The sequence below is a fragment of the Carcharodon carcharias genome, chromosome 16 (assembly GCF_017639515.1).
Source record: "Carcharodon carcharias isolate sCarCar2 chromosome 16, sCarCar2.pri, whole genome shotgun sequence".
NCBI classification, from domain to species: domain Eukaryota; kingdom Metazoa; phylum Chordata; class Chondrichthyes; order Lamniformes; family Lamnidae; genus Carcharodon; species Carcharodon carcharias.
The window spans coordinates 121,123,813-121,150,597 of NC_054482.1; the positions used below are offsets into that span (position 1 = coordinate 121,123,813).

General features: G+C 47.0%; 1 protein-coding gene across 1 annotated transcript in view; it reads left to right on the forward strand.

Annotated features, from left to right (window-relative positions):
* The window catches only part of col11a1a (collagen, type XI, alpha 1a), a 682,771-nt gene that overhangs the window by 49,385 nt on the left and 606,601 nt on the right, over window positions 1-26,785 (forward strand). Inside the window, exons 3-4 of the mRNA XM_041208311.1 lie at window positions 14,529-14,742; window positions 17,222-17,384. Of these exons, the coding sequence (XP_041064245.1) occupies window positions 14,529-14,742; window positions 17,222-17,384 (377 nt within the window). The remainder of the gene's footprint in view (window positions 1-14,528; window positions 14,743-17,221; window positions 17,385-26,785) is intronic.

Genomic DNA, 26,785 nt, shown 5'->3' on the forward strand with positions numbered 1-26,785 from the left:
ACCACAGACAGAAACACAGGCTGAGAGAAGCACTGCAGACAGAAACACCAAAGACAAAATCACCAGACAGAAACAGAGCAGACAGAAACACCACAGACAGAAGCACCGCAGACAGAATCACTGCAGACAGAATCATTGCAGACAGAATCACTGCAGACAGAAACACCAGAGACAGAAACACCACAGACAGAAACACCACAGACAGAAACACTGCAGACAGAAACACCACAGACAGAAGCACAGCAGACAAAAGCACCGCAGACAGAAACACAGCAGACAGAAACACAGCAGACAGAAACACCACAGACAGAAACACCGCAGACAGAAACACAGCAGACAGAAGCACAGCAGCAAGAAAGACAGCAGACAGAAACACAGCAGACAGATGCACTAGAGACAGAAATACCACAGACAGAAACACAGGCAGTGAGAAATGCTGCAGACAGGGGTTCCGCATACAGAAATGTCACAGACAAAAATTCTGCAGACAGAAACACCACAGACAGAAACACCAGAGACAGAAACACCACAGACAGAAACACCACAGAAAGAAACACCACAGACAGAAGCACAGCAGACAGAATCACCGCAGACAGAAGCACAGCAGACAGAATCACCGCAGACAGAAGCACAGCAGACAGAAGCACAGCAGCAAGAAAGACAGCAGACAGAAATACAACAGACGGAAACACTGCAGACAGAAACACTGCAGACAGTAACATAGCAGACAGAAACACCGGAGACAGAAACACTGCAGACAGAAACACTGGAGACAGAAACACTGGAGACAGAAACACTGCAGACAAAAACTCTGGAGACAGAAACACTGGGGACAGAAACACCGCAGACAGAAACACTGCAGACACAAACACTGGAGACACAAACACTGCAGAAAGGTATATAGTATAAAGAATCACTGCAGACAGATGTACTGAAGACAGAAGCATAACATATAGAAATGCCTCAGACAGCAACACCACAGGCAGAAGCACCACAGGCAAGAAACACCATAGACAGCAACACCGCAGGCAGACTCTCCGCAGACAGACTCTCTGCAGACAGTAACACCACAGACAGAAACACCACAGAAAGACACACCGCAGACAGACTCTCTGTAGACAGTAACACCACAGACAGAAACACAGGCTGAGAGAAGCACTGCAGACAGAAACACCAAAGACAAAATCACCAGACAGAAACAGAGCAGACAGAAACACCACAGACAGAAGCACCGCAGACAGAATCACTGCAGACAGAATCATTGCAGACAGAATCACTGCAGACAGAAACACCAGAGACAGAAACACCACAGACAGAAACACCACAGACAGAAACACTGCAGACAGAAACACCACAGACAGAAGCACAGCAGACAAAAGCACCGCAGACAGAAACACAGCAGACAGAAACACAGCAGACAGAAACACCACAGACAGAAACACCGCAGACAGAAACACAGCAGACAGAAGCACAGCAGCAAGAAAGACAGCAGACAGAAACACAGCAGACAGATGCACTAGAGACAGAAATACCACAGACAGAAACACAGGCAGTGAGAAATGCTGCAGACAGGGGTTCCGCATACAGAAATGTCACAGACAAAAATTCTGCAGACAGAAACACCACAGACAGAAACACTGCAGACAGTAACATAGCAGACAGAAACACTGGAGACAGAAACACTGCAGACAGAAACACTGGAGACAGAAACACTGGAGACAGAAACACCGCAGACAGAAACACTGCAGACACAAACACTGGAGACACAAACACTGCATAAAGGTATATAGTACAAAGAATCACTGCAGACAGAAGCATAACATACAGAAATGCCTCAGACAGCAACACCACAGGCTGAAGCACCACAGGCAGAAGCACCACAGGCATGAAACACCATAGACAGCAACACCGCAGACAGAAACACCGCAGACAGAAACATCGCAGACAGAAACATCGCAGACAGAAACATCGCAGACAGAAACATTGCAGACAGAAACACAACAGACAGAAACAAAGTAGACAGAAACACTACAGGCAGAAGCACAGCAGATGGAATGGCAGCAGACAGAACCACAGCAGACGGAAGCACCGGAGACATAAACACAGGCAGACAGAAACACAGGCTGAGAGAAACACTGCAGACAGAAACACCACAGACAGATGCACCGCAGACACAAACACAGCAGACAGATACACCGCAGACAGAAACAGAGTAGACAGAAACATTGCAGACAGAAACACAGCAGAGAAAAAGCACTGCAGACAGAATCACTGCAGACAGAATCACTGCAGACAGAAACACCACAGACAGAAACACAGCAGAGAGAATCACTGCAGACAGAAATGCCACAGACAGAAACACAGCAGACAGAAACATAGCAGACAGAAACACTGCAGACAGAATCATTGCAGACAAACACAGCAGACAGAAACACCGCAGACAGAAACACAGCAGACAGGATCATGGAAGACAGAAACACAGCAGACAGAAACACAGCAGACAGAAACACAGCAGACTGAAATGCCACAGACAGAAACACAGCAGACAGAAATGCCACAGACAGAAACACAGCAGAGAAAAGCACTGCAGACAGAAAGTCAGCAGAACGAAACACCGCAGACAGAAACATCACAGACAGAAACACCGCAGACAGGATCATGGAAGACAGAAACACAGCAGACAGAGACAGAGCTGGCCAAAACACAGCAGACAGAAACAGAGCAGACAGAAACACCGAAGACAGAAACAGATCATTCTGAAACACCGGAGACACAAACAGATCAGACAGAATTACCGCAGATAGAAACACAGCCTCAGCAGCACCATAGACAGATATGGAACAGACCGAAACGACAAACACTGCAGACAGATGCACAGACGGCAGACAGAAACAGAGTAGGCAGAAGCGACAATGAGAAAGGGGATGGGAAATACACGACTGAATCTGAATGTTGTATCTGAATGCACGCAGTATACGAAATGAACTTGTGGCGCAGATTGAAATTGGCAGGTATGATGTGGTGGGCATCACGGAGACATGGCTGCAAGGGGATCAGGACTGGGAGCTAAATATCCAAGGATATACATCCTACCGAAAGGATAGGCAGGTTGGCAGAGGGGGTGGGGTTGCTTTGTTAGTAAGAAATGAAATGAAATCGATAGCAAGAAATGACGTAGGGTCAGATGATGTAGAATCTGTGGGGGTAGAGTTGAGGAACCACAAAGGTAAAAAAACCATAATGGGAGTTATGTACAGGCCTCCGAACAGTAGTCAGGATGTGGGGCACAAGGTACACCAGGAGGTAGAAAAGGTGTGTAAGAAAGGCAAGGTTACAGTGATCATGGGGGACTTCAATATGCAGGTAGACTGGGAAAATCAGGTTGGTAGTGGATCCCAAGAAAAGGAATTTGTGGAATGTCTACGAGATGGCTTTTTGGAGTAGCTTGTGGTGGAGCCACTAGGGAACAGGCAATTCTAGATTTAGTGATGTGTAATGAGGCAGATTTGATAAGGGAGGTTAAGGTGAAGGAACCCTTAGGAGGAAGTGACCATAATATGATAGAATTTACTCTGCAATTTGAGAGGAAAAAGCTGGAATCAGATGTAACAGTATTACAAATGAATAAAGGCAACTACAGAGGCATGAGGGAGGAGCTGGCCAGAATTGACTGGGAGATGAGCCTAGCAGGAAAGACAGTGGAACAGCAATGGCAGGAGTTTCTGGGAGTAATTTGGGAGACACAGCAAAAAATCATCCCTAGGAAGAAGAAGCATACTAAAGGGAGGGCGAGGCAACCATGGCTGACAAGGGAAGTCAGAGACAACATAAAAGCTAAAGAGAAAGCATACAATGCGGCAAAGAGCAGTGGGAAACCATGGGATTGGGAAGCCTACAAAGACCAACAGAGGACAACTAAAAAAGAAATAAGGAGGGAGAAGATTAAATATGAGGGTAAACTAGCCAGTAATATAAAAGAAGATTGCAAGAGTTTTTTTAGATATATAAAGGGTAAGAGAGAGGCAAAAGTGGACATTGGGCCACTAGAAAATGATGCTGGAGAAGTAGTAGTGGGGAACAAAGAAATGGAGGAGGAACTGAATAGGTACTTTGCGTCAGTCTTCATGGTGGAAGACACGAGTAACATCCCCAAAGTTTAAGAGAGTCGGGGGGCAGAGGTGAGTATGGTGGCCATTACCAAGGAGAAGGTGCTAGGAAAACTGAAAAGTCTGAAGGTGGATAAATCACCTGGACCAGATGGATTACAGCCCAGAGTTCTGAAGGAGATAGCTGAAGAGATAGTGGAGGTGTTAGTGGTGATCTTTCAGGAATCACTGGAGTCAGGGAGGGTCCCAGAGGACTGGAAAATAGCTAATGTAACCCCCCTGTTTAAGAAGGGAGTGAGGCAAAAGACGGGAAATTACAGGCCGATTAGCCTGATCTCGGTCGTTGGTAAGATTTTAGAGTCCATTATTAAGGATGAGATTTCAGAATACTTAGAAGTGCATGGTAAAATAGGGCAAAGTCAGCATGGTTTCATCAAGGGGAGGTCTTGCCTGACAAATCTGTTAGAATTCTTTGAGGAGGTAACGAGTAGGTTAGACAAAGGAGAGCCAATGGATGTTATATACTTGGACTTCCAGAAGGCCTTTGACAAGGTGCCGCACAGGAGGCTGCTCAGTAAGATAAGAGCCCATGGTGTTAGAGGCAAGGTAATAGCATGGATAGAAGATTGGCTGTCTGGCAGGAGGCAGAGAGTGGGGATAAGGGGGTCCTTCTCAGGATGGCGGCCGGTGACTAGTCGAGTTCCGCAGGGGTCAGTGTTGGGACCACAACGTTTCACTTTATACATTAATGATCTAGATGAAGGAACTGAGGGCATCCTGGCTAAGTTTGCAGATGATACAAAGATAGGTGGAGGGACAGGTAGTATTGAGGAGGCGGGGAGACTGCAGAAGGATTTGGACAGGTTAGGAGAATGGGCAAAGAAGTGGCAGATGGAATACAACGTGGGGAAGTGTGAGGTCATGCACTTTGGTAGGAAGAATAGAGGCATAGACTATTTTTTAAATGGGGAGAGAATTCAGAAATCTGGAGTGCAAGGGGACTTGGGAGTCCTAGTCCAGGATTCTCTTAAGGTTAACTTGCAGGTTGAGTCGGTAGTTAGGAAGGCAAATGCAATGTTGGCATTTATTTCGTGAGGACTATAATATAAAAGCAGGGATGTGCTGGTGAGGCTTTATAAGGCTCTAGTCAGACCACATTTTGAATATTGTGAGCAATTTTGGGCCCCATATCTCAGGAAGGATGTTCTGGCCCTGGAGAGGGTCCAGAGGAGGTTCACAAGAACGATCCCAGGAATGAAAGGCTTAGCATATGAGGAACATTTGAGGACTCTGGGTCTATACTCAATTTAGAAGGATGAGGGGGGATCTGATTGAAACTTACAGAATACTGAAAGGCCTGGATAGAGTGGACGTGGGGAAGATGTTTCCATTAGTAGGAGAGACTAGGACCTGAGGGCACAGCCTCAGAGTAAAGGGAAGACCTTTTAGAACAGAGATGAGGAGAAACTTCTTTAGCCAGAGAGTGGTGAATCTATGGAACTCATTGCCACAGAAGGCTGTGGAGGCCAGGTCATTGAGTGTATTTAAGACCGAGATAGATAGGTTCTTGATTGGTAAGGGGATCAAAGGTTACAGGGAGAAGGCGGGAGAATGGGGTTGAGAAACCTATCAGCCATGATTGAATGGCGGAGCAGACTTGATGGGCCGAATGGCCTCATTTCTGCTCCTATGTCTTATAGTCTTATGGTCTTATGAAATGCCACACACAGAAAGACTACAGGCAAAATCATTGCAGACAAAATCACAGCAGACAGACACACAGTGGACAGAAGCTTCGCAGACAGAATCACTGAGGACAGAAACAGAGCCAACAGAAACATTGCAGACAGAAACATCTCAGAGAGAATCATTGCAGAGAGAAAAAAAGCGGTCAGAAACACCAGAGGTAGAAGCACAGTGGACCGAAACACAGCGGACAGATGCACCAAAGACAGAAATACCATAGACAAGAACAACGCAGACAGAAACACTGCAGACAGGAACACCGCAGACAGAAACACTGCAGTCAGGAACACCGCAGACAGAAACACTGCAGACAGAAACACTGCAGACAGGAACACCGCAGACAAAAACACTGCAGACAGAAACAAGGCAGACAGGAACACTGCAGACAGAAACACTGCAGACAGGAACACCGCAGACAGAAACACTGCAGACAGAAACAAGGCAGACAGGAACACCGCAGACAGGAACACCGCAGACAGAAACACTGCAGACAGAAACAACGCAGACAGGAACACTGCAGACAGAAACACTGCAGACAGGAACACTGCAGACAGGAACACCGCAGACAGAAACACTGCAGACAGAAACACTGCAGACAGGAACATTGCAGACAGGAACACCGCAGACAGAAACACTGCAGACAGGAACACCGCAGACAGAAACACTGCAGACAGGAACAAGGCAGACAGGAACACAGCAGACAGGAACACCGCAGACAGAAACATTGCAGACAGAAACAATGCAGACAGAAACACTGCAGACAGAAACAAGGCAGACAGGAACACCACAGACAGAAACACTGCAGACAGAAACAATGCAGACAGAAACACTGCAGACAGGAACAACGCAGACAGAAACACTGCAGACAGAAACACCACAGACAGAACCAATGCAGACAGAAACACTGCAGACAGAAACAACGCAGACAGAAACACTGCAGACAGAAACACTGCAGACAGAAACAACGCAGACAGAAACACTGCAGACAGGAACAACGCAGACAGAAACACTGCAGACAGGAACAACGCAGACAGAAACACTGCAGACAGAAACACCACAGACAGAACCAATGCAGACAGAAACACTGCAGACAGAAACAACGCAGACAGAAACACTGCAGACAGAAACAACGCAGACAGAAACACTGCAGACAGAAACACTGCAGACAGAAACAACGCAGACAGAAAAACTGCAGACAGAAACAACGCAGACAGGAACACCACAGACAGAAACAATGCAGACAGAAACACTGCAGACAGAAACAACGCAGACAGAAACAACGCAGACAGAAACACTGCAGACAGAAAAACTGCAGACAGAAACAATGCAGACCGGAACACCACAGACAGAAACAACACAGACAGATACAGAGCAGACAGAATCATCGCGAACAGAACCACTGCAGACAGAAACAGAGCAGACAGGAACTCCAGAGAAAGAAGCACAGTGGACCGAAACACAGGATAGAAGCACCGGACGCAGAAATATCACAGACAGATGCAGCAGAGACAGAAACACAGTAGGCAGGAACACTGTAGACAGAAACAGAGCAGACATAATCACCGCAGACAGAAACACAGTGCCAGAAACGCAGCCGACAGAAACAGAGCAGACTGAAACACCACAGACTGAAACACAACAGACAGAATAACCACAGGCAGAGGCAGAGCAGACGGAAACTCCAGAGATAGAAACACCACAGACAGAAACACTGCAGACAGAAACAAAGCAGACGGTATCACCGCAGACAGAAACACCTCAGACAGAAACACCGCAGACAGAAACACCACAGGCAGAAGCACCAGAGACAGAAATACAGCAGACAGACACAACACAGACAGAAGCACAGCAGACAGAAACAAAGCAGACAGAAATAGAGCAGACAGGAACACCGCAGACAGATTCAAAGCAGACAGTGACACCAGAGGCAGAAATACAGCAGCCACAAACACAGCAGACACAAACAGAGCAGACAGATTCACCGCAAACAGAAACATCAGGGGCAGAAACAAGGCAGACAGAAACAAAGCAGATGGAAACACCACAGAGAGAAATTCCACAAACAAAATCACCACAGACAGAAGCACCAGAGACAGAAACAGAGCAGGCAGAAACAGAGCAGACTGAAACAGAGCAGACTGAAACAGAGCAGACTGAAACAGAGCAAAGAAACAGAGCAGACTGAAACAGAGCAAAGAAACAGAGCAGACAGAAACAGAGAAGACAGAAGCACCACAGACAAAAACAGAGCAGATAGAAACACAGCACAAGAACCATAGCAGACAGAAGCACCACAGGTAGAAGCACCGCAGACAGAAACGCTGCAGACAGAAACACCGCAGACACAAACAGGGCAGACCGAAATGACGCAGACAATCACCGCAGATGGAAACACAGCAAACTGAAACAACGCAGACAGAATCACTGCAGACAGAAACACACTGCCAGAAACATAGCAGACAGAAAAACCACAGGCAGATGCAGAGCAGACAGAAACACAGCACCAGAAGCATAGCAGACAGAAGCACCACTTGCAGAAGAACCACAGACAGAAACGCTGCAGACAGAAACACCGCAGACACAAACAGGGCAGACAGAAACAGAGCAAAGAAACAGAGCAGACAGAAACACAGCACCAGAAACATAGCAGACAGAAGCACCACAGGCAGAAGCACCGCAGACAGAAACACCGCAGACAGAAATACCGCAGACACAAACAGGGCAGACCAAAACGACGCAGACAGAATCAATGCAGACAGAAACACACTGCCAGAAACATAGCAGACAGAAAAACCACAGGCAGAGACAGAGCAGACAGAAGCACCAGAGATAGAAACACTGCAGACAAAAAAACCACAGACAAAAACATAGCAGACAGAAACAGAGCAGACTGAAACACAGCAGACAGAAGCTCCACAGACAGAAGCTCCACAGACAGAAGCTCCACAGACAGAAACATCGCAGACGAAAACACAGCAGACAGAAAGACCACAGATGAAAATACAGCAGACAGAAACACTGCAGACAGAAACACTGCAGACAGCAACAGTGCAGACAGAAACACTGCAGACAGGAACACTGCAAACAGAAACACTGCAGACAGAAACACTGTAGACAGAAACACCGCAGTCAGAAGCAGAACAGTCAGAAGCAGAGCAGTCAGAAGCAGAGCAGTCAGAAGCAGAGCAGTCAGAAGCCGAGCAGACAGACACACAGCAGACCAAAACACCACAGATAGAAGTACAGCAGAGTGAAAACCAACAGACGCAAGCAGAGAAGACTGAAACCCAGCAGACAGAAACAGCGCAGACAGAAATGCCACAGGCAAAAATGCTGCAGACAGAGACACCGCAGACAGAAACACTGTATACAGCAACACAACAGACAGAAACACTGCAGACAGAAACACAGCAGACAGAAACACTGCAGACAGAAACACTGCAGACAGAAACACCGCAGTCAGAAGCAGAGCAGTCAGAAGCAGAGCAGTCAGAAGCAGAGCAGTCAGAAGACGAGCAGACAGACACACAGCAGACCAAAATACCACAGACAGAAGTACAGCAGAGTGAAAACCAACAGACGCAAGCAGAGAAGACTGAAACCCAGCAGACAGAAACAGCGCAGACAGAAATGCCACAGGCAAAAATGCTGCAGACAGAGACACCGCAGACAGAAACACTGTATACAGCAACACAACAGACAGAAACACTTCAGACAGAAACACAGCAGAGGGGAACACCGCAGACAGAAACAGAGCAGACAGAAACACAGCAGAGGCGAATGCCGCAGACAGAAACAGAGCAGACAAAAACACCGCAGAAATAATTGTAGGGGAAACATTTTATCAACATCTACTAACAGATATAACACCGCAGACAGCAACACAACAGACAGAAACACAATAGACAGAAACGCGACAGACAGAAACACCATAGACAGAAACAACGCAGACAGAAACAACACAGACAGAAACACCGCAGAGAGAAACACAGCAGAGGAACATGGCTGAGAGAAACACCGCAGACAGCAACACCACAAACAGAAACACCTAGACAAAAATAGTGCAGACAGAAACACTGCAGACAGAAACACAGACAGAAACAGCAGAAAGAAACATAGCAGAAAGAAACATAGCAGACAGAAACAGAGCAGACAGAAGCAGAGCAGACAGAAACAGAGCAGACAGAAAGACCACAGACAGAAACACCGCAGAAGAACACAGCAGACAGGAAAACCGCAGACAGCAACACAACAGACAGATAAACTTCAGACAGAAACACAGCAGACAGAAACACCGCAGACAGAAACACAGCAGACAGAAACACAGCAGACAGAAACACCGCAGACAGAAACACAGCAGACAGAAACAGAGCAGACAGAAACACCACAGACAGGAAAACCGCAGACAGCAACACACCAGACAGATAAACCTCAGACAGAAAACTTGGTGGGAATGTGAGCGAGGATGTTAAGTGGCTTCAAGGTGATTTAGACAAGTTGAGTGAGTGGGCAAATACATGGCAGATGCAGAATAACATGGATAAGTGTGAAGTTATCCACTTTGACAGGAAAAAACAGAATAGCAGAGGATTATTTAAATGATGATAAATTGGGAAATGATGATGTACAAATGGACGTGGGGCATCAGATTTCTTTCCCTAAAGGGCATTAGTGAAGCAGATGTTTCACAACAACCGACAATTAGACTTTTAGTTCGAACCTGGGTCCCCAGACCATTACCCTGGGCCTCTGGAGTACTCGTCCACTGATAATACCATTATACCCAGCCTGGTATGAAAGCATTAAAAAAAATGTAGGAGTGTATTCTCTGGAATATAGAATATCATAGGGTGACCTGATAGGGTTCTGAAATGTATTGAAGGGGTAGAGAGAGAAACTTTTCCATTGGTCGGGGGGACTAGGACAAGGGGACAGACCCAGAGAAGCAGAGCCAGGACATTCAGGAGAGAAATTAGAAAACGCTTCCTTACGCAAAGGGTGGTAGAACTGTTGAACTCTCTCATGTAAAAAAGTAGATCCTGGAGCTCATTTCATGATTTTTAGACCTGTGATTGAGACCTTTCTGCTGGATGAGGACATTCAGGGATATGGCGCGATGTTGGGTGAATGGAGTCAGGGTACAGATCAGCCATGATCTCAACTATTGGTGGGATAGGTTTGAAGGGCTGAATGTCCTCCTCCTCTTCCCGTTCTATTTTCTTTGTGACTCCATCTATAATGGAACAAAGTGAATAACTCCAGCATTTATTACTCACTAACCCACCTTTGATGTGAAAATCATAAAACTGATTTTAAACAGTTTTACTCGATTATTGCAAGGCTGGAGTCAGCCAATGCCCACAAACTGTACCCAAATAAAATGCAACATCAGACACTGAGGAAAGGAAATAAGCATATCTGAGCTGTGCACTAAAATGAAGTGAGTACATGATAGGACACAGGTTTTATAGGCATACAGTAACCTGGCTTAACCAGTTAGAAACACAGGAACAGGAGGAGGCCATTCAGCCCCTCGAGCCTGTGCCATCATTCAATTAGATCATGGGTGTTTTGTATCTGCGCTCCATACATGGGCTTTAGTCCTGCTACCCTTCATACTCTTACCCAAGGACAATCAAGCAATCTTTGTTTTTAAAGTTTCAATTGAATTCCAATCCTAACAGTTTTCTGGGGGAGAGGGTTCGAGATTCGCATCCCCTGTGGGTGAGGAATTGCTTTCTGACATCACCCTGAACGGCCTGGCTCTCTTTTTAACGTTCTGCCCCCTTGTTCTGGACTCCCCCAGATCCCCATCCAACCAGAGGAAAGAGTTTGTCTCAATCAACCCTGTCACATCCTTTAATCATCTAAAATATCTCAATGAGATCGCACTTTAATCTTCCAGAGCCAAGGCACTTTCCAGTCTTGTATCCTGTAGTCATGGGCAGAAATTTGTGTTGAGCAGGGCAGGCGCATCCCTGACCCGCTTGAGTGTAAAATGAGGCGTGATGACATTGGGTAAGTGTCCTGACATCATCGCTCACTCTCGCGATCTCCCAGTCAGTAGGAGTGTGCGAGAGTTGGCAGAGTGCCTGCCGATAATTAGTGGGATAATTAAGAGGCCCATTAAGGCCCTTAAGTAATTAATGAAGACGCATTTTTCGCTGCCCACTCAGCTGTTCGCTTTGAGGTCGGGCGAATAGACCAGGCAGCCTGTTCATTTTTACCGAAACCTCATCCATGGGCGGGATGAGGTTTCTAACGGTTACTAAAAAAGAACCAATAAAAAATGTTTAACATCCTTTTTAACATGTCCCTCTTCATGTGACTGAGTCACGTGTGGGGACATGTTTACCTCATATGTAAACAGTTTATCTTTGAATTTAAAATCCTTCAGCTGTGAGGCAGCTCTGTGCCCCCGGGGAGCTGTCAGTGAGCTCTCCCCGCGCAGGCTCACACTTCAGCACTCGCCCTCCTCTCAGCCCTACCCACTGTCCAACCACCCCCACCCCCGACCCCCACCCCCACCCCCGACCCCCACCCCCACCCGACTACCCCTGACCCCCACCCCCAAACCCCACCCCCAACCCCACCCCCACCCGACCACCCCCAACCCCCACCCCCACCCGACCACCCCAACCCCAACCCCCACCCCCAACCCCCACCCCCACCCCCAACCCCCACCCCCACCCGACCACCCCATCCCCAACCCCCACCCCCACCCCCACCCCCACCCCCACCCTGGCAGCGCTGAGGCTCTCAGTGCGTAATTAGTGGCAGCCAGTGTGAGATTGTGGTCAGGGGGCTGATCGTAGATAGAGGTCGGTCTCGCAGCCATTCCCGGACCCACCAACCACACCCGCCTAATGTGGGGAAAATCCTGCACCTTAATTTAACCCTTTCATCCCCAGTCTGATTCTGGTGAATCTGCTCTGCACCCTCTCCGAGGTCAGTGTCTCCCTCCTGAGGTGCGGGGCCCAGAACTGAACCCAGTTATTCCAGATTGGGTCTGAGCAGAGATTTATATAAACTGTAACATCACTTTCACACCTTTGTATTGAAGCTGTCCCACTGGATCAGTTTTGCCTCAATGAAAATTGCTTTTCACAGGCTAAACATTTCCCTTTTCCCTTGAGAAGGTGGTGGTGAGCTGCCTTCTTGAACTGCTGCAGTCCATGTGGTGTAGGTACACCCACAGTGCTGTTAGGGAGGGAGTTCCAGGATTTTGACCCAGTGAGAGTGAAGGAATGGTGATATATTTCCAAGTCAGGATGGTGAGTGACTCGAAGGGGAACTTCCAGGTGGTGGTGTTCCCATCTATCTGCTGCCCTTGTCCTTCTAGATGGTAGTGCTCATGGGTTTGGAAGGTGCTGCTGTTTTGAAAGTTGCTGTCTGCGACTGGGAAGCCAACACCTGAACACAAAAAGGTTTGACATTAGAATTACCGAATGATTTTTGTGGCCCTTCGGACCAGTGCCAGCTCTTTAACAGTTATACAATAAAATTAACCACTGCACTGTCAGAGGGTCAGTACTGAGGGAGTGCTGCACTGTCAGAGGGTCAGTACTGAGTGAGTGCTGCACTGTCACAGGGTCAGTACTGAGGGAGTGCTGCACTGTCAGAGGGTCAGTACTGAGTGAGTGCTGCACTGTCAGAGGGTCATTACTGAGTGAGTGCTGCACTGTCAGAGGGGCAGTACTGAGTGAGTGCTGCACTGTCAGAGGGTCAGTACCGAGTGAGTGCAGCACTGTCAGAGGGTCATTACTGAGTGAGTGCTGCACTGTCAGAGGGGCAGTACTGAGTGAGTGCTGCACTGTCAGAGGGTCAGTACTGAGTGAGTGCAGCACTGTCAGAGGGTCAGTACTGAGGGAGTGCTGCACTGTCAGAGGGTTAGTCCTGAGGGAGTGCAGCACTGTCAGAGGGTCAGTACTGAGGGAGTGCTGCACTGTCAGAGGATCAGTACTGAGGGAGTACTGCACTGTCAGAGGGGCAGTACTGAGGGAGTGCTGCACTGTCAGAGGGTCAGTACTGAGGGAGTGCTGCACTGTCAGAGGATCAGTACTGAGGGAGTACTGCACTGTCAGAGGGGCAGTACTGAGGGAGTGCTGCACTGTCAGAGGGTCAGTCCTGAGGGAGTGCAGCACTGTCAGAGGGTCAGTACTGAGGTAGTGCTGCACTGTCAGAGGGTCAGTACTGAGTGAGTGCTGCACTGTCAGAGGGTCAGTACTGAGTGAGTGCTGCACTGTCAGAGGGTCAGTCCTGAGGGACAGCAGCACTGTCGGAGGGTCAGTACTGAGGGAGTGCTGCGCTTTTGAGGTTCAGTACCGAGGGAGTGCTGCACTGTTGGAGATTTAATCAATGCCCTTTCACCGCACTTGGTTGTAGCAGGTCCTAAGGCAGTATTTGGAAGAAGAGCAGGGGGGAGTTCTCCCCAGTGTCCTGGGGCCAATATTTATCCCTCAATCAACGTCATTAAAACAGATCATCTCGTGATTGCTGCTGATAGCTTCTTGCTGAGCACCAATTGGCTGCTGCGTTTCTTAAATTGCAACAACGATTGTGCTTCAAATGTACCTCATTGGCTGGAAACACTGGCTGACACCTTGAGTTTATGGACGGTTTTGGACCAATGTTAGTCTTTCTCTCTTTTGATTTCCTCTTTTCCTTTGCCTGCAGGTGGACAATTCCCACGCGATTTCTCCATCTTAGTTACATTAAAACCAAAGAGGAGCACGCAGGCCTTCCTACTCTCCATTTACAATGAACAAGGAGTGCAACAGATAGGGATGGAGGTTGGCAGATCTCCGGTTTTCCTGTTTGAGGATCAGAATGGTCGACCGGCACCCGAGGAATACCCCATATTCACCGCAGCAAACTTCGCAGACAATAAGTGAGTGAGTCAGGATGGTGGGGGGTTGGGGGGGGGGGGGGGTGTGGTGGGGGGGGGGGGGTTGGGACGGACGGACGGCAATATTCAACCTCATCTTTCAATCAATGTTTAATGTTCCATTGGAGACTTGGAGAAGGTGCAGAGGAGATTTCCTCGAATAATTCCAGGGAGAAGGGACTTTGTCTGGGAAAACTCGGATTATTCTCCTTTAAGCAGAGAAGGTTAACACCTCTGGATTACTAGTCCAGTAATATAACCATTACAATGCTGTTTCCCCCTGGATTACTAGTCCACTAATATAACCATTACACTCCTGTATCCCTCTGGATTACTAGTCTACTAATATAACCATTACACTCCTGTATCCCTCTGGATTACTAGTCTACTAATATAACCATTACACTCCTGTATCCCTCTGGATTACTAGTCTACTAATATAACCATTACACTCCTGTATCCCTCTGGATTACTAGTCCACTAATATAACCATTACACTCCTGTATCCCTCTGGATTACTAGTCCAGTAATATAACCATTACAATGCTGTTTCCCCCTGGATTACTAGTCCACTAATATAACCATTACACTCCTGTATCCCTCTGGATTACTAGTCTACTAATATAACCATTACACTCCTGTATCCCTCTGGATTACTAGTCTACTAATATAACCATTACACTCCTGTATCCCTCTGGATTACTAGTCCACTAATATAACCATTACACTCCTGTATCCCTCTGGATTACTAGTCCACTAATATAACCATTACACTCCTGTATCCCTCTGGATTACTAGTCCACTAATATAACCATTACACTCCTGTATCCCTCTGGATTACTAGTCCACTAATATAACCATTACACTCCTGTATCCCTCTGGATTACTAGTCCACTAATATAACCATTACACTCCTGTATCCCTCTGGATTACTAGTCCACTAATATAACCATTACACTCCTGTATCCCTCTGGATTACTAGTCCACTAATATAACCATTACACTCCTGTATCCCTCTGGATTACTAGTCCACTAATATAACCATTACACTCCTGTATCCCTCTGGATTACTAGTCCACTAATATAACCATTACACTCCTGTATCCCTCTGGATTACTAATCCACCAATATAACCATTACACTCCTGTATCCCTCTGGATTACTAGTCCACTAATATAACCATTACACTCCTGTATCCCTCTGGATTACTAATCCAGTAATATAACCACTACACTCCTGTATCCCTCTAGAATACTAATCCACTAATATAACCATTACACTCCTGTATCCCTCTGGATTACTAGTCCACTAATATAACCACTACTCTCCTGTATCCCTCTGGATTACTAATCCACTAATTTAACCATTACACTCCTGTATCTCTCTGGGTTACTAGTCCACTAATATAACCATTACACTTCCGTATCCCCCTGGATTTCTAGTCCACTAATCTAACCGTTATATCCCTGTATCCCTCTAGATTACTAATCCACTAATATAACCATTACACTCCTGTATCCCTCTGGTTTCCTTCCATCAGGACTGATCTGAATCAATCTGAAACGTTAATTCTGTTTCTCACTCCACAGATGCTGAGTTTTTCCTGCACTTCCTGTTTTTATTTTGGATTTCCAGCAGCTGCAGTATTTTGCTGCAATGTTGGTCTTCATGGAATTATCAGAACCCAGACTGCAGATGGAGGCCATTTGGCCCATTTTGCTTGTGCTTGCTCTTTTACAAAATAGTATTGTTGAACACCGCAGCCCTACCTTTTGCCTGGAATCTTCATTCCCCTATCCTCAGGAACCTGTGAACTCCCTGGGAAAATTATCCATGGGATTATCTTCCACCACCTATTCTGGCTGAGTGTTCCAGATGCCAACAACCATCTGAGTGAAGATATATCTCCTCATCTCTGCCCTCGACACGTTGTCAATGATTCTGAACCTCTGACCAGTGATTATTGACCCATGTGCTAAGGGGGAATAGATTTTCTCTATCGAAACCCTCATCAGTTTGAAAACCCACCACCAGGTCACCTCCTAACTTCCTCTGCTCCGTGGAGAACAATCCAAACTTTCTGGAACTCTCCTTGTAACTGAGTCCCCTGATCCCTGACCACACTCTGGAACACTGAGATAAAAGCAAAATGCTGCGGATGCTGGAAATCTGAAACAAAAACAGAAAATACTGGAAAAACTCAGCAGGTCTGACAGCCTCTGCGGAGAGAGAAACAGAGTTACCATTTTGAGTCCGTATGACTCTTTTTTCAGAGCTGGGTTTTTCCAGCATTTTCTGTTTTTTTGTTAAGCATCCCTGGTGCATCTCCCCTGGCCCCTTTCTAAGGCCTTGACATCTTTTCCCCCAAGTGCGGAGTTCAGCTGAGCAGTGATTTATCAGGTTGGAGGGTAACTTTCTGACTCCAGTGCAGCACCAGTGGTGTTTCCATCGTGACAAAGGGTTTGGCTCTTGTGTCTTCCAGGTGGCACCGTGTGGCCATTAGTGTTCAGAAGAGGAATGTGACAATGATTGTCGACTGTAAACAGAAAATCTCCAAACCGCTTCCGCGGAGTAAGAATGCTGTTGTGGATACCAATGGTATTGTGGTGTTTGGTACAAGGATCCTGGATGAGGAAGTGTATGAGGTAAGAGCTTTTCAAATCATTGGCCTGTAAACCATTATATAATCGCACCAACTTGCATTTATAACATCGTTAACATTTTAAAATGTCCCAAGATGCTTCACAGAGCACAAAAGACACAACATTTGACACATAGTCACTTAAAGAGATATTTGGACAGATGACTAAAAGCTTGGTTAAGGGAAGCGAGCGAGGTGGCGAGGTGGAGAGGTTTAGAGAGGGAATTCCAGAGCTAAGGACCCAGGCAGCTGAAGGCACGGCCGCCAATGTTGGAGTGATGGAAATCAGGGTGATGCACAATAGGCCAGAATTGGAGGAGCGCAGAAATCTTGGAGAATTGTAGAGCTGCAGGAGGTTACAAAGATAGCGAGGGGGGTGAGTTTAAGTCTTTAGATACCCATGTAGTGTTTCCAGGTTGATTTTGTGCGCTCCTTGTTAATGCTGATCTATCTCTGATGGAGGGATTTTCTACACACACCATTGTTGTCTTTCTCTAGCTAGATCCTTGGTTAACAAGGGGGTGAAAGGTTATCAGGAGGTGGGCAGAAATGTAGGGATGATGTTACATTCAGATCAGCCATGATCTTATTGAATGATGGAGCAGACTCGAGACGCTGAGTGGCCGCTCCTGCTCCTAATTCATATGTTCGTATGTTCACATGTAAGGAGTACATCAAAGACAGGAGTTACAATGTAGAGCTTGCACTGAAACCCTCAGAACAGTTCCTTTTGTCAACTTATGTCTTTCTTTATATATTCATTCTTAGGATATGGGCATTGCTGGCTAGGCCAGCATTTATTGCCCATCTCTAATTGCCCCTGGAAAGACAGTGGTGAGCTGCTGCCTTGAACCAACGGCTGTGGTTTTTGTGTTGCTGGTGCTTGTGGTGAAGGTTCAGTGTTTCATAAAACCAAGGGGCCATTTGAGAGGAGTTCACTGTCTTGATGTGGGATGGGAGTCACGTATAGATGCAGGCTAGTGAAACTAAACCAGTTGGAGCCAACAGAGCCTTTCATCACATCAGTCCTGGGCCAGGCTTAAATCGCCTGGTGTCAGAAGTGAAAGGTCAGAGGCCAACCCTGTGACATGCACCATTCGCTGTTTCTGAGGCCTGGGAGAGGGTTTTCCCTGATCGGGCGGGGGTGGGGGTGGTCGAGTGGGGGTGGGGGTTGTCGGGCAGGGGTGGGGACGGGAGGAGCACAAGTGCTGAAGTGTGAGCCTGCGCGGGGAGAGCTCACTGACAGCTCCCCGGGGGCACAGAGCTGCCTCACAGCTGAAGGATTTTAAATTCAAAGATAAACTGTTTACATATGAGGTAAACATGTCCCCACATGTGACTCAGTCACATGAAGAGGGACATGTAAAAAAGGATGTTAAACATTTTTTATTGATTCTTTTTTAGTAACCGTTAGAAACCTCTGAGTGGGCAGCGAAAAATGCGTCTTCATTAATTACTTAAGGGCCATAATGGGCCTCTTAATTGTCGGTGGGCGTATTGCCGCCTCTCGCATGCACCCGCTGACCAAAAGATCGCGGGTGTGAGTGATGCCATCAGGTCACTCGCCTGACATCATCACGCACTATTTCACGCACATTCGGGTTGGGCACGTGCCCTCCCACGGGACAAAGAATCCTGCTCCTGATTTCCAGTCCGGTCAGTCTGGTGGCTCCTATAACTTGGGTATTGACTCCCAAACTTGGCACATGTGGTACTCTCAGCAGCTGTCTAGTCACCCGTCTGGAGAGTGAGGCTGGGGTCTCGCCAGCAGGAGAAACAGAGAATGGTTACACAGAGAGATTCTTCATCACAACTCCCACATGCTGCTTTACAGGCGCTCTTGAACCTCACAGGGATGGCCTCACCCCTAACCCAGCCACATTCCCTCGCCCCATCCATGCGCACTCCTAACCAATAACAGGATGCGGTTGAGATATTCCATGAAGAAATTCCAGGCCTCAGTGAATGATATTCAACCAGGACAGATCATTACATTTGAGCTCTAAGTTGTGCATACTTGTCACACACTTAGGCCCACATGTATGCACAGACTCACTTGGGGCACAGACACAGAAACACATACACACACACACACATACATGTAAACACATGGGCACACAAGTACACACACACACACATACATAAACACACAAACACACACACACACACAATCAGACGCGTGTATACATAAACACACAGACACACACACGCATATACATAAACACAGAACATACACAAACACACACTCATACAGACACATATACGCACACACACATATACATAAACACACAGACACACACACAGACACATACACAAAGCCTCACATACATAAACGCACAGGCACACACACACACATATACATAAACACACAGACACACACACAGACACATACACAAAGCCTCACATACATAAACGCACAGGCACACACAGACACATATACATAAACACACAGGCACACACGTACACACACGTACACAGACTCATATGCACACAGACACACAAATATATTTACACACAGACACATGTATACATAAACACACAGACACACACACAGATGCACATGCATACAGGCACACACACACGTAAATGCACACACACACACACCTGGGCACATACATATGTCTGCACTCACATCCTTGCCGCTTTTTGGGTAATGCCCTTAGGATGAGAGGTTAAAATCTCTTTCAAAGGATGAAAAGGTGAAATACAAATCAAGTAATTTTACCACTGGAACTCAACAACAGCTTGTTTCTGACACAGAACCTGTAATGCAGCAAAGTGTCCCAAAGCGCTCAATAGGACTCAAGTCAGATGAAATTTGGCCACATAAAATAATAGGGCAGGTGCCAAAACCCTGGCCAGAGAGGGAGGTTTTAAGAAGCATTTTCAAGGTGGAAAGTTAGGTAAGAAGCCAAGAGGTTTAGGGAAGGAAATCCAGAGTTTAGAGCTCGGGAACTGAGGCTGCCATTGGTGGAGTGATGGAAATTGGGAAATGGACAAGGGGCCAGAATTAGAGAGCGCAGAGATCTCGGAAGATTGTATAGCAGGAGGAGGTTACAGAGATAGGGAGGGGTGTAGGGGCTGGAGGAGGTTACAGAGATAGGGAGGGGTGTAGGGGCTGGAGGAGGTTATAGAGATAGGGAGGGTGTAGGGGCTGGAGGAGGTTATAGAGATAGGGAGGGGTGTGGGGGCTGGAGGAGGTTACAGAGATAGGGAGGGGTGTAGGGGCTGGAGGAGGTTACAGAGATAGGGAGGGGTGTAGGGGCTGGAGGAGGTTACAGAGATAGGGAGGGGTGTAGAGGCTGGAGGAGGTTATAGAGATAGGGAGGGGTGTAGGGGCTGGAGGAGGTTACAGAGATAGGGAGGGGTGTAGGGGCTGGAGGAGGTTACAGAGATAGGGAGGGGTGTAGGGGCTGGGGGAGGTGACAGAGATGGGGAGAGTTTAGGGACTAGTGGTCGTTACAGAGATAGGGAGGGTTATCGGTTTGGAGCAAGGGGGTGCGGGTGGGGCAAGACGGGGTGGGAGTGTGGAGTTTTGGTTTGAGGATGTGGGTAGGGATCCTTGTTCAAAAGACACTCCACGCCTGAGGGAGGGACCCAGCATCAGGAAGCAGGAGGCTGCTGCGGGGCACACCCTTCCCTTTCTGCCAACTCTCACTGCCCCCACTGCCCACAGCCCCCAGCCCCCAGCCCATGAAGCCCATCCTACCCTCACATAGCTGTGACCTGGGATCCTGCTGATCCTGAGCCCCCGGTGCATTGTTAGCAGCAGTTACCCCTGCTCCCTGAGCAGCACTGATGGTAGCAAGCAGCTGCTGGCAGTACTAAAAGGGCAGGATTCCTGCCCTTGGCATCCTTGATCCTGGGGAAGATCCACTGCTGGCCGCAGAATCCTTGTCCAAAGGATGTGACATGGGGGTCTTGCTGGCTCTGCAGCCAGTGGGCGAGACCCTCATCAACAGGAGTTTGACCACTGTGATTGGTCAATAACTACATTATTAATGGATCATGTGACTACCAGGATGGTAGAAAATGAACAAGATGGACCTTGGGTCTGTAAAAGTTTCAGAGAAAAATCTACAGCACAGAAAGAGGCCATTCAGCCCATAGTGTGTGTGCCGTCATAAAGAGCTATTCTGTCGAACCCCACGTTTGAGTTCTTGCTCCATAGCTGGAGAATAAGGGACACAGATTGAGGAGAATCAGTGTAAGAACCAGAGGGGGAGATGAGGAGGATTTATTTTTACACAGCGAGTTGTTGTGATCTGGAACGCACTGCCTGAAAGGGCAGTGGAAGCAGATTCAATAATAACTTTCAAAAGGGGAATTGAAAAAATATTTTAAGAGAGGGAATTTACAGGACTGTGAGGAAAGAGCAGGGGGAGTGGGACTAATTGGAGAGCTCTTTCAGAGAGCCAGCACAGACACGATGGCCTCCTCCTGTGCTGCTAGATTCTCAGACCCAAACCTGGATTTTAATTCATATTATTTGAATTAGTCCAGACATCTGATTACTAGTCCAGTAACATAACCATTGTGCTGCTGTGCTCTAAATGAATTACACATTTAAATATATCTTGTCCTATTTTGACAGTCTTCTGGCTGGAAGTTGTGATTTGTTGGATAGTTGATGTATGATTGGAATTTTTAATGATCTTGGCATTGCTGCAGCTTATTCTAACCCTTCAGTGGGATGGCAGCAAGAGTAAACAGGACTGGTGCCCAGTGTACAGGGGAGTTTGCCAAAACATGGGCAAATACATGAAGCTGGAGGTTACACTGAGCTGGTCTGGTTTCCTCAATGCAATTATTTCAGAACCTGTGGGAATCTGAGGTGTAATCCACCTTTAGGAGATTGTGAGCAGATTGATCACATGACTCTAAGACCAATAGCTGTGTGGCATAGGCTCCCATGTAAGTGTTAGTCTAGAGAAGGGTCTGGCTGGAGAAGTGCTCATCATGTTAATGCTCTGTGTAAATAAACAGTATATGCTTCATTTCATATTAGTCTCTGTGTCCACCGTGTATTGTAATCGATTTGCTTACTGACAGATAAGCTGCAACCCATTCACAAACAAAGTGACCCTGCAGTAAAACATAACCGTGTCACTCCCTCCAAACAGCTGCTGCTGCTGGGGCTCAGTTAGAGATTTCAAGACTGTGATGGGTGAACTTTTGTTGGGTAAGGATATTGGAGCAAAGGTAGAGTTAACGGAGTCCATGTACAGATCAGCCAAAACGTAACTGGGTGATGGAGATAGCTCGAGGGGCTGAATGGCCTTCTCTTCCTCCTGTATTCAGAGGGAGTAATCTTCCACAGCTGAATCTGGATATTCAGAGCTCATGTGACTAGCAGAATGAGAATATCAGAAAGAGCAGGTTCCACATGTCTTGTACATAGCAAAGTCAGGTGATCTATTTGTAATTTTTACACTCGTGGCGCTTGTGTTAGCGTTCAGTTAGCCGAATCCTGAGGGGACTCTTGCTGGCAAAAGCTGACATTTAACTGATATACAATCTGGAGTGATGATAAAAGCTGCAGGCTGTTCAGACAGAGTCTACAATCGAGAAAACAGATGCCAAGCTGGAAAGCTAGCCTAGTCTGGGTGTTGAAACTGAGTAGAATTACAGGAGCTGGGCGAGGGAATAATAACAGAGCAGTGAAAAAAATGCTGTCTTTTGGCAAAGAATAAAAGGGAGGCCTCAACTTATCCAATGTCTTAGCGAGTCTGAGTGTTCCACGTTATTCATGGACTGTCACTGCCTCAATGGAGACCCTTAGCAACAGAGAATTGATTCACACTTCTAAACCATCTTTTAACACTGCAGGTCATCCCAAAGTGCTTCACGGCCAACTTACGTACAGCAAGGTGATGATCAGAGCCTGTTTCAGTGTTGTCAGTTGAGGAGTAAATAATGGTCAGGACAATGCAGGTGGAGATCCTGTCTGCCCTTCTTTGAAATAGCGGCCATGAAATCTTTTATATCCAATGGACAAGGGAGACAGGGCCTTGGTTTAACATCTCATCTGAAAGACAGCGTCTCTGACAGTGCAGCACACTCATAGTACTGCCCCTCTGACAGTGCAGCACTCCCTCAGAACTGACCCCCTGACAGTGCAGCACTCCCTCAGTACTGACCCTCTGACAGTGCAGCACTCCCTCAGAACTGACCCCCTGACAGTGCAGCACTCCCTCAGTACTGAACTGAAAGCCTGGATTTATTGCTCAGCTCTCTGGAGTGTGACCTGAATCCACAACATTGTGACTCAGAGTGGAATGTGCTGTCTCCTGACAGCAGTGATGGATCTCACTCACTATCCAAAGTGACTGGAATGGCCGTACAAAACATTCAATCCAAATCAATCCAATTGAACTGTGACCACTAAAACCCTGAATGACACAGAATGTTATAGCATCGTAAACAGTTCATAAATCCTGTTTGTGGGAATTCTGATCCGAACAGGCTCTGTGGGATGTTAAGTATTGTTTTGGTAAGAGTGCAGAAAGAAACTATTGCACAGATTGTATTTTGTTTGGTGATAGCTGAGAGTTGGGGAAGTATCTTTCAGTCCATTGGGAGCTACTGTTTGAAGGGAAGCAGAGTGTGTCATTGGCATGATAGGAGCAGATGGCAGACTTTGCTGTCGCTGATCAGGCAAAATCCCATTCACCCATCACTCCTGTGTTCATTGACCCACAATAACCTCTCAATTTAAAATTTATTCCTCTTCTTTACAAATCCCTCCATGTCCTTCCCCCTTCTCTATCTCTGTCAATTCCTCCGAGATCTCTGCACTGCTCCAATTCCGGCCTCTTGAGCACCCCCTGATTCCCATCGCTCCATCATTGGCAGCCATTCCTTCAGCTGATTGACTCCTCAGTTCTGGAATTCCCTTCCTAAACCTCTCCGCCTCTCTCCCTCCTGCTCCTTAAATCCACCTCCACCTGTCTAAATCTCCTTATCATTTGTCAAACTTGATCTGTCTGCAGTTGGCTGATTTTGGTTTTGGCTAATTGAGACGAACATTTGATTCATTGTCAATTAAATATGATGGAAATCAATGAATTTTTGACAGAAATCAGGTGCATTTATTTTATCCTTCATTGAAACATTTGAATTCAAGGCTGGGCAGTAAAGTAACCTTTGTCAATATTGCAAATGGGTTGACTGTGAATTAGGAGACTGTTTAATGCCATGATTGAGTTGTATTGTACCCAGTACGATGTAAATGTCCTGCCCAGCGGAGCTGGTTTGGAGTGATTAGCGCCTCGACGCTGGGCATGTTGGGAGAGGACATGGCTGCTGGGTCACCTTCCCTGCCATTGGGTTTGGGGGGGCCTTGTGAAGGCCTTGCTGGTGGTGCTTCGGCCGTGTTTTGCTGTAGGCTGTCCAAGCCTCTGAAGCGGTTAGGAGTACAGGGATCATGTCTGGCCGGTGAGCCAGCACCTTAATCCCAGGCTTGAGGTCCTGGTCTTGGAATCCTCTTTCCCTCAGCTGAAGGCTGAGCTAGCATGTTGGAGACAATGATGAATTTCATCAGCTAGGCCTGCCTTCACTGAAAGGAGATCCAAAGATACGAGAAATGGTCCACATTTTCCAGGATCTCACTGTTGATCTTAATCAACAGAGGGAGGGTTTGTGCTGTGGGAGCTGGTTAGGGTGAGAACCTCAGTTTTCTGGACTCCCAAGACCGTTGCTCGGCTAGGCGCTTGTTCATAACAGGACACTGGCTGGAAGACTGCGAACATGCTTTAGGGGTGTCCTCGAAGGACCCCTGAAGAGGTCAAACATCCTTGCCGCTCATGAGAGACCCTGAATTGTGACCAACCAAACTGGAAAAGGTTCATTTGGGAAGGCACTGAACACATCGAGAGACTCCATCGGGAACGTGCAGAGGAGAGGTCGAGGTGTCGGAGGGAGTTCACAAACATCCCAACAACCCACCTACCCGACCCCTCAAGCACCACATGTGGCAGAGTCCACAGGTCACACATTGGTCTAATCACCCACCTCAGGACCCACCAAACTGGCCTGGGAGCAAGTCCCCCTCAATCCTGAGAGACTGTTTAATCGAAACAATCCAGCTGGCATTTTTCACACCTGGCTTTGATTTAACTTCATCTTCCTCCTATTTTACCCTAGAATATGAAAATAAATTATTCTCAGTGGTGGGTTGGATGTAGAACAGTCTAATTTTGTTTCAAATATTGACTTGATGACTTAATATAAGCACAATTGGAAAGGGCTGGCTTTACACTCACTACAGGGTTCCTGGGAAATGACAAGTCTCTGTTGATTCAGCTCCTTGTAGAAGCTGCGCTTTTGATGGTGATTTGGACCCATGTGTCTTGCTATCGTTTTGATAGTGATTCCTATTTTTTTTTTCAATCCCTGATCACACAACCAGCAAATTAAACAAACATTGAAAAGCGACACATTTTCCCCGCAGGGGATTGAGAATATGAAACTGTGTGGGATCTCCTGCTCCAGATGTCACTGGAACGGCTCATCTCACAACCTGCCCTGTTAGTTTGACTTTACCTCTACTCCTTCGCTCAAATAATGCTTAGACTTTAACATGCTGAAACTGATAAAAGTGCAACTGGGGTCGGTGGGGGCTGGGGGGGACAGTGGGGCAATAGGACCTCAGCTAGCAACTGAAACAACAACCTCCTTAAGCAGTGAGATATAAAGATTCAGAAAGAAACAATGGAAGATCAGCACTAAATTTCTGTGGTGGGTTTAATGGGAAAGTCCTTCAAGCGAATGAGGAGGCAGAGGGCAAGAAGCCACTTGTGTGGAGGAATCTGGAGAATGAAGAAAATTCACTAGCAGCTTGCATGAATCTCCAGATTACTGGACAATTCATGTATGAACAGAGGTGTGATTAAAAGTGCTCACTGGTTAAACAGCGAGACTCTGTGGGCTGTCTCCCCAGCTGTGTGATGATGGGGCTGTAAAGGCTGCTGTGTGCAGTGATGATAGAATTAGTTTAGGTGCTGCCATTATTCAAACTCTCTGTTGTGTTTGGCTTCCTGTCAGTTTAGCTGAGCAGTGATCAGCAGCAAGGTGCCAGAGCTCAGCACATGTTTGACTCATTAGGTGTCCCAAGGCTCCATTGCTGTTGGAATTCCTCCACATTTCTCAATCCTCCCCTGCTCAGTTCAGTAAGAGAAGCAGAAAGCATTTCCAAAGTGAAATTGTACATTTTTCTCCAAGTATTTTACTGGTGTGTCTCATTGTGGTGAGATGGGCAATAAATTAACCATTGGATACAAACCACACTCAGAGTCCATTTTGCTTCATCCATTAGCTGCCCTGCCCTCTTTATTCAGCTCTGAAGAAGAGTTATATCTGACCAGAAGCATCAACCTTGTTTCTCTCTCCACAGATGCTGCCAGA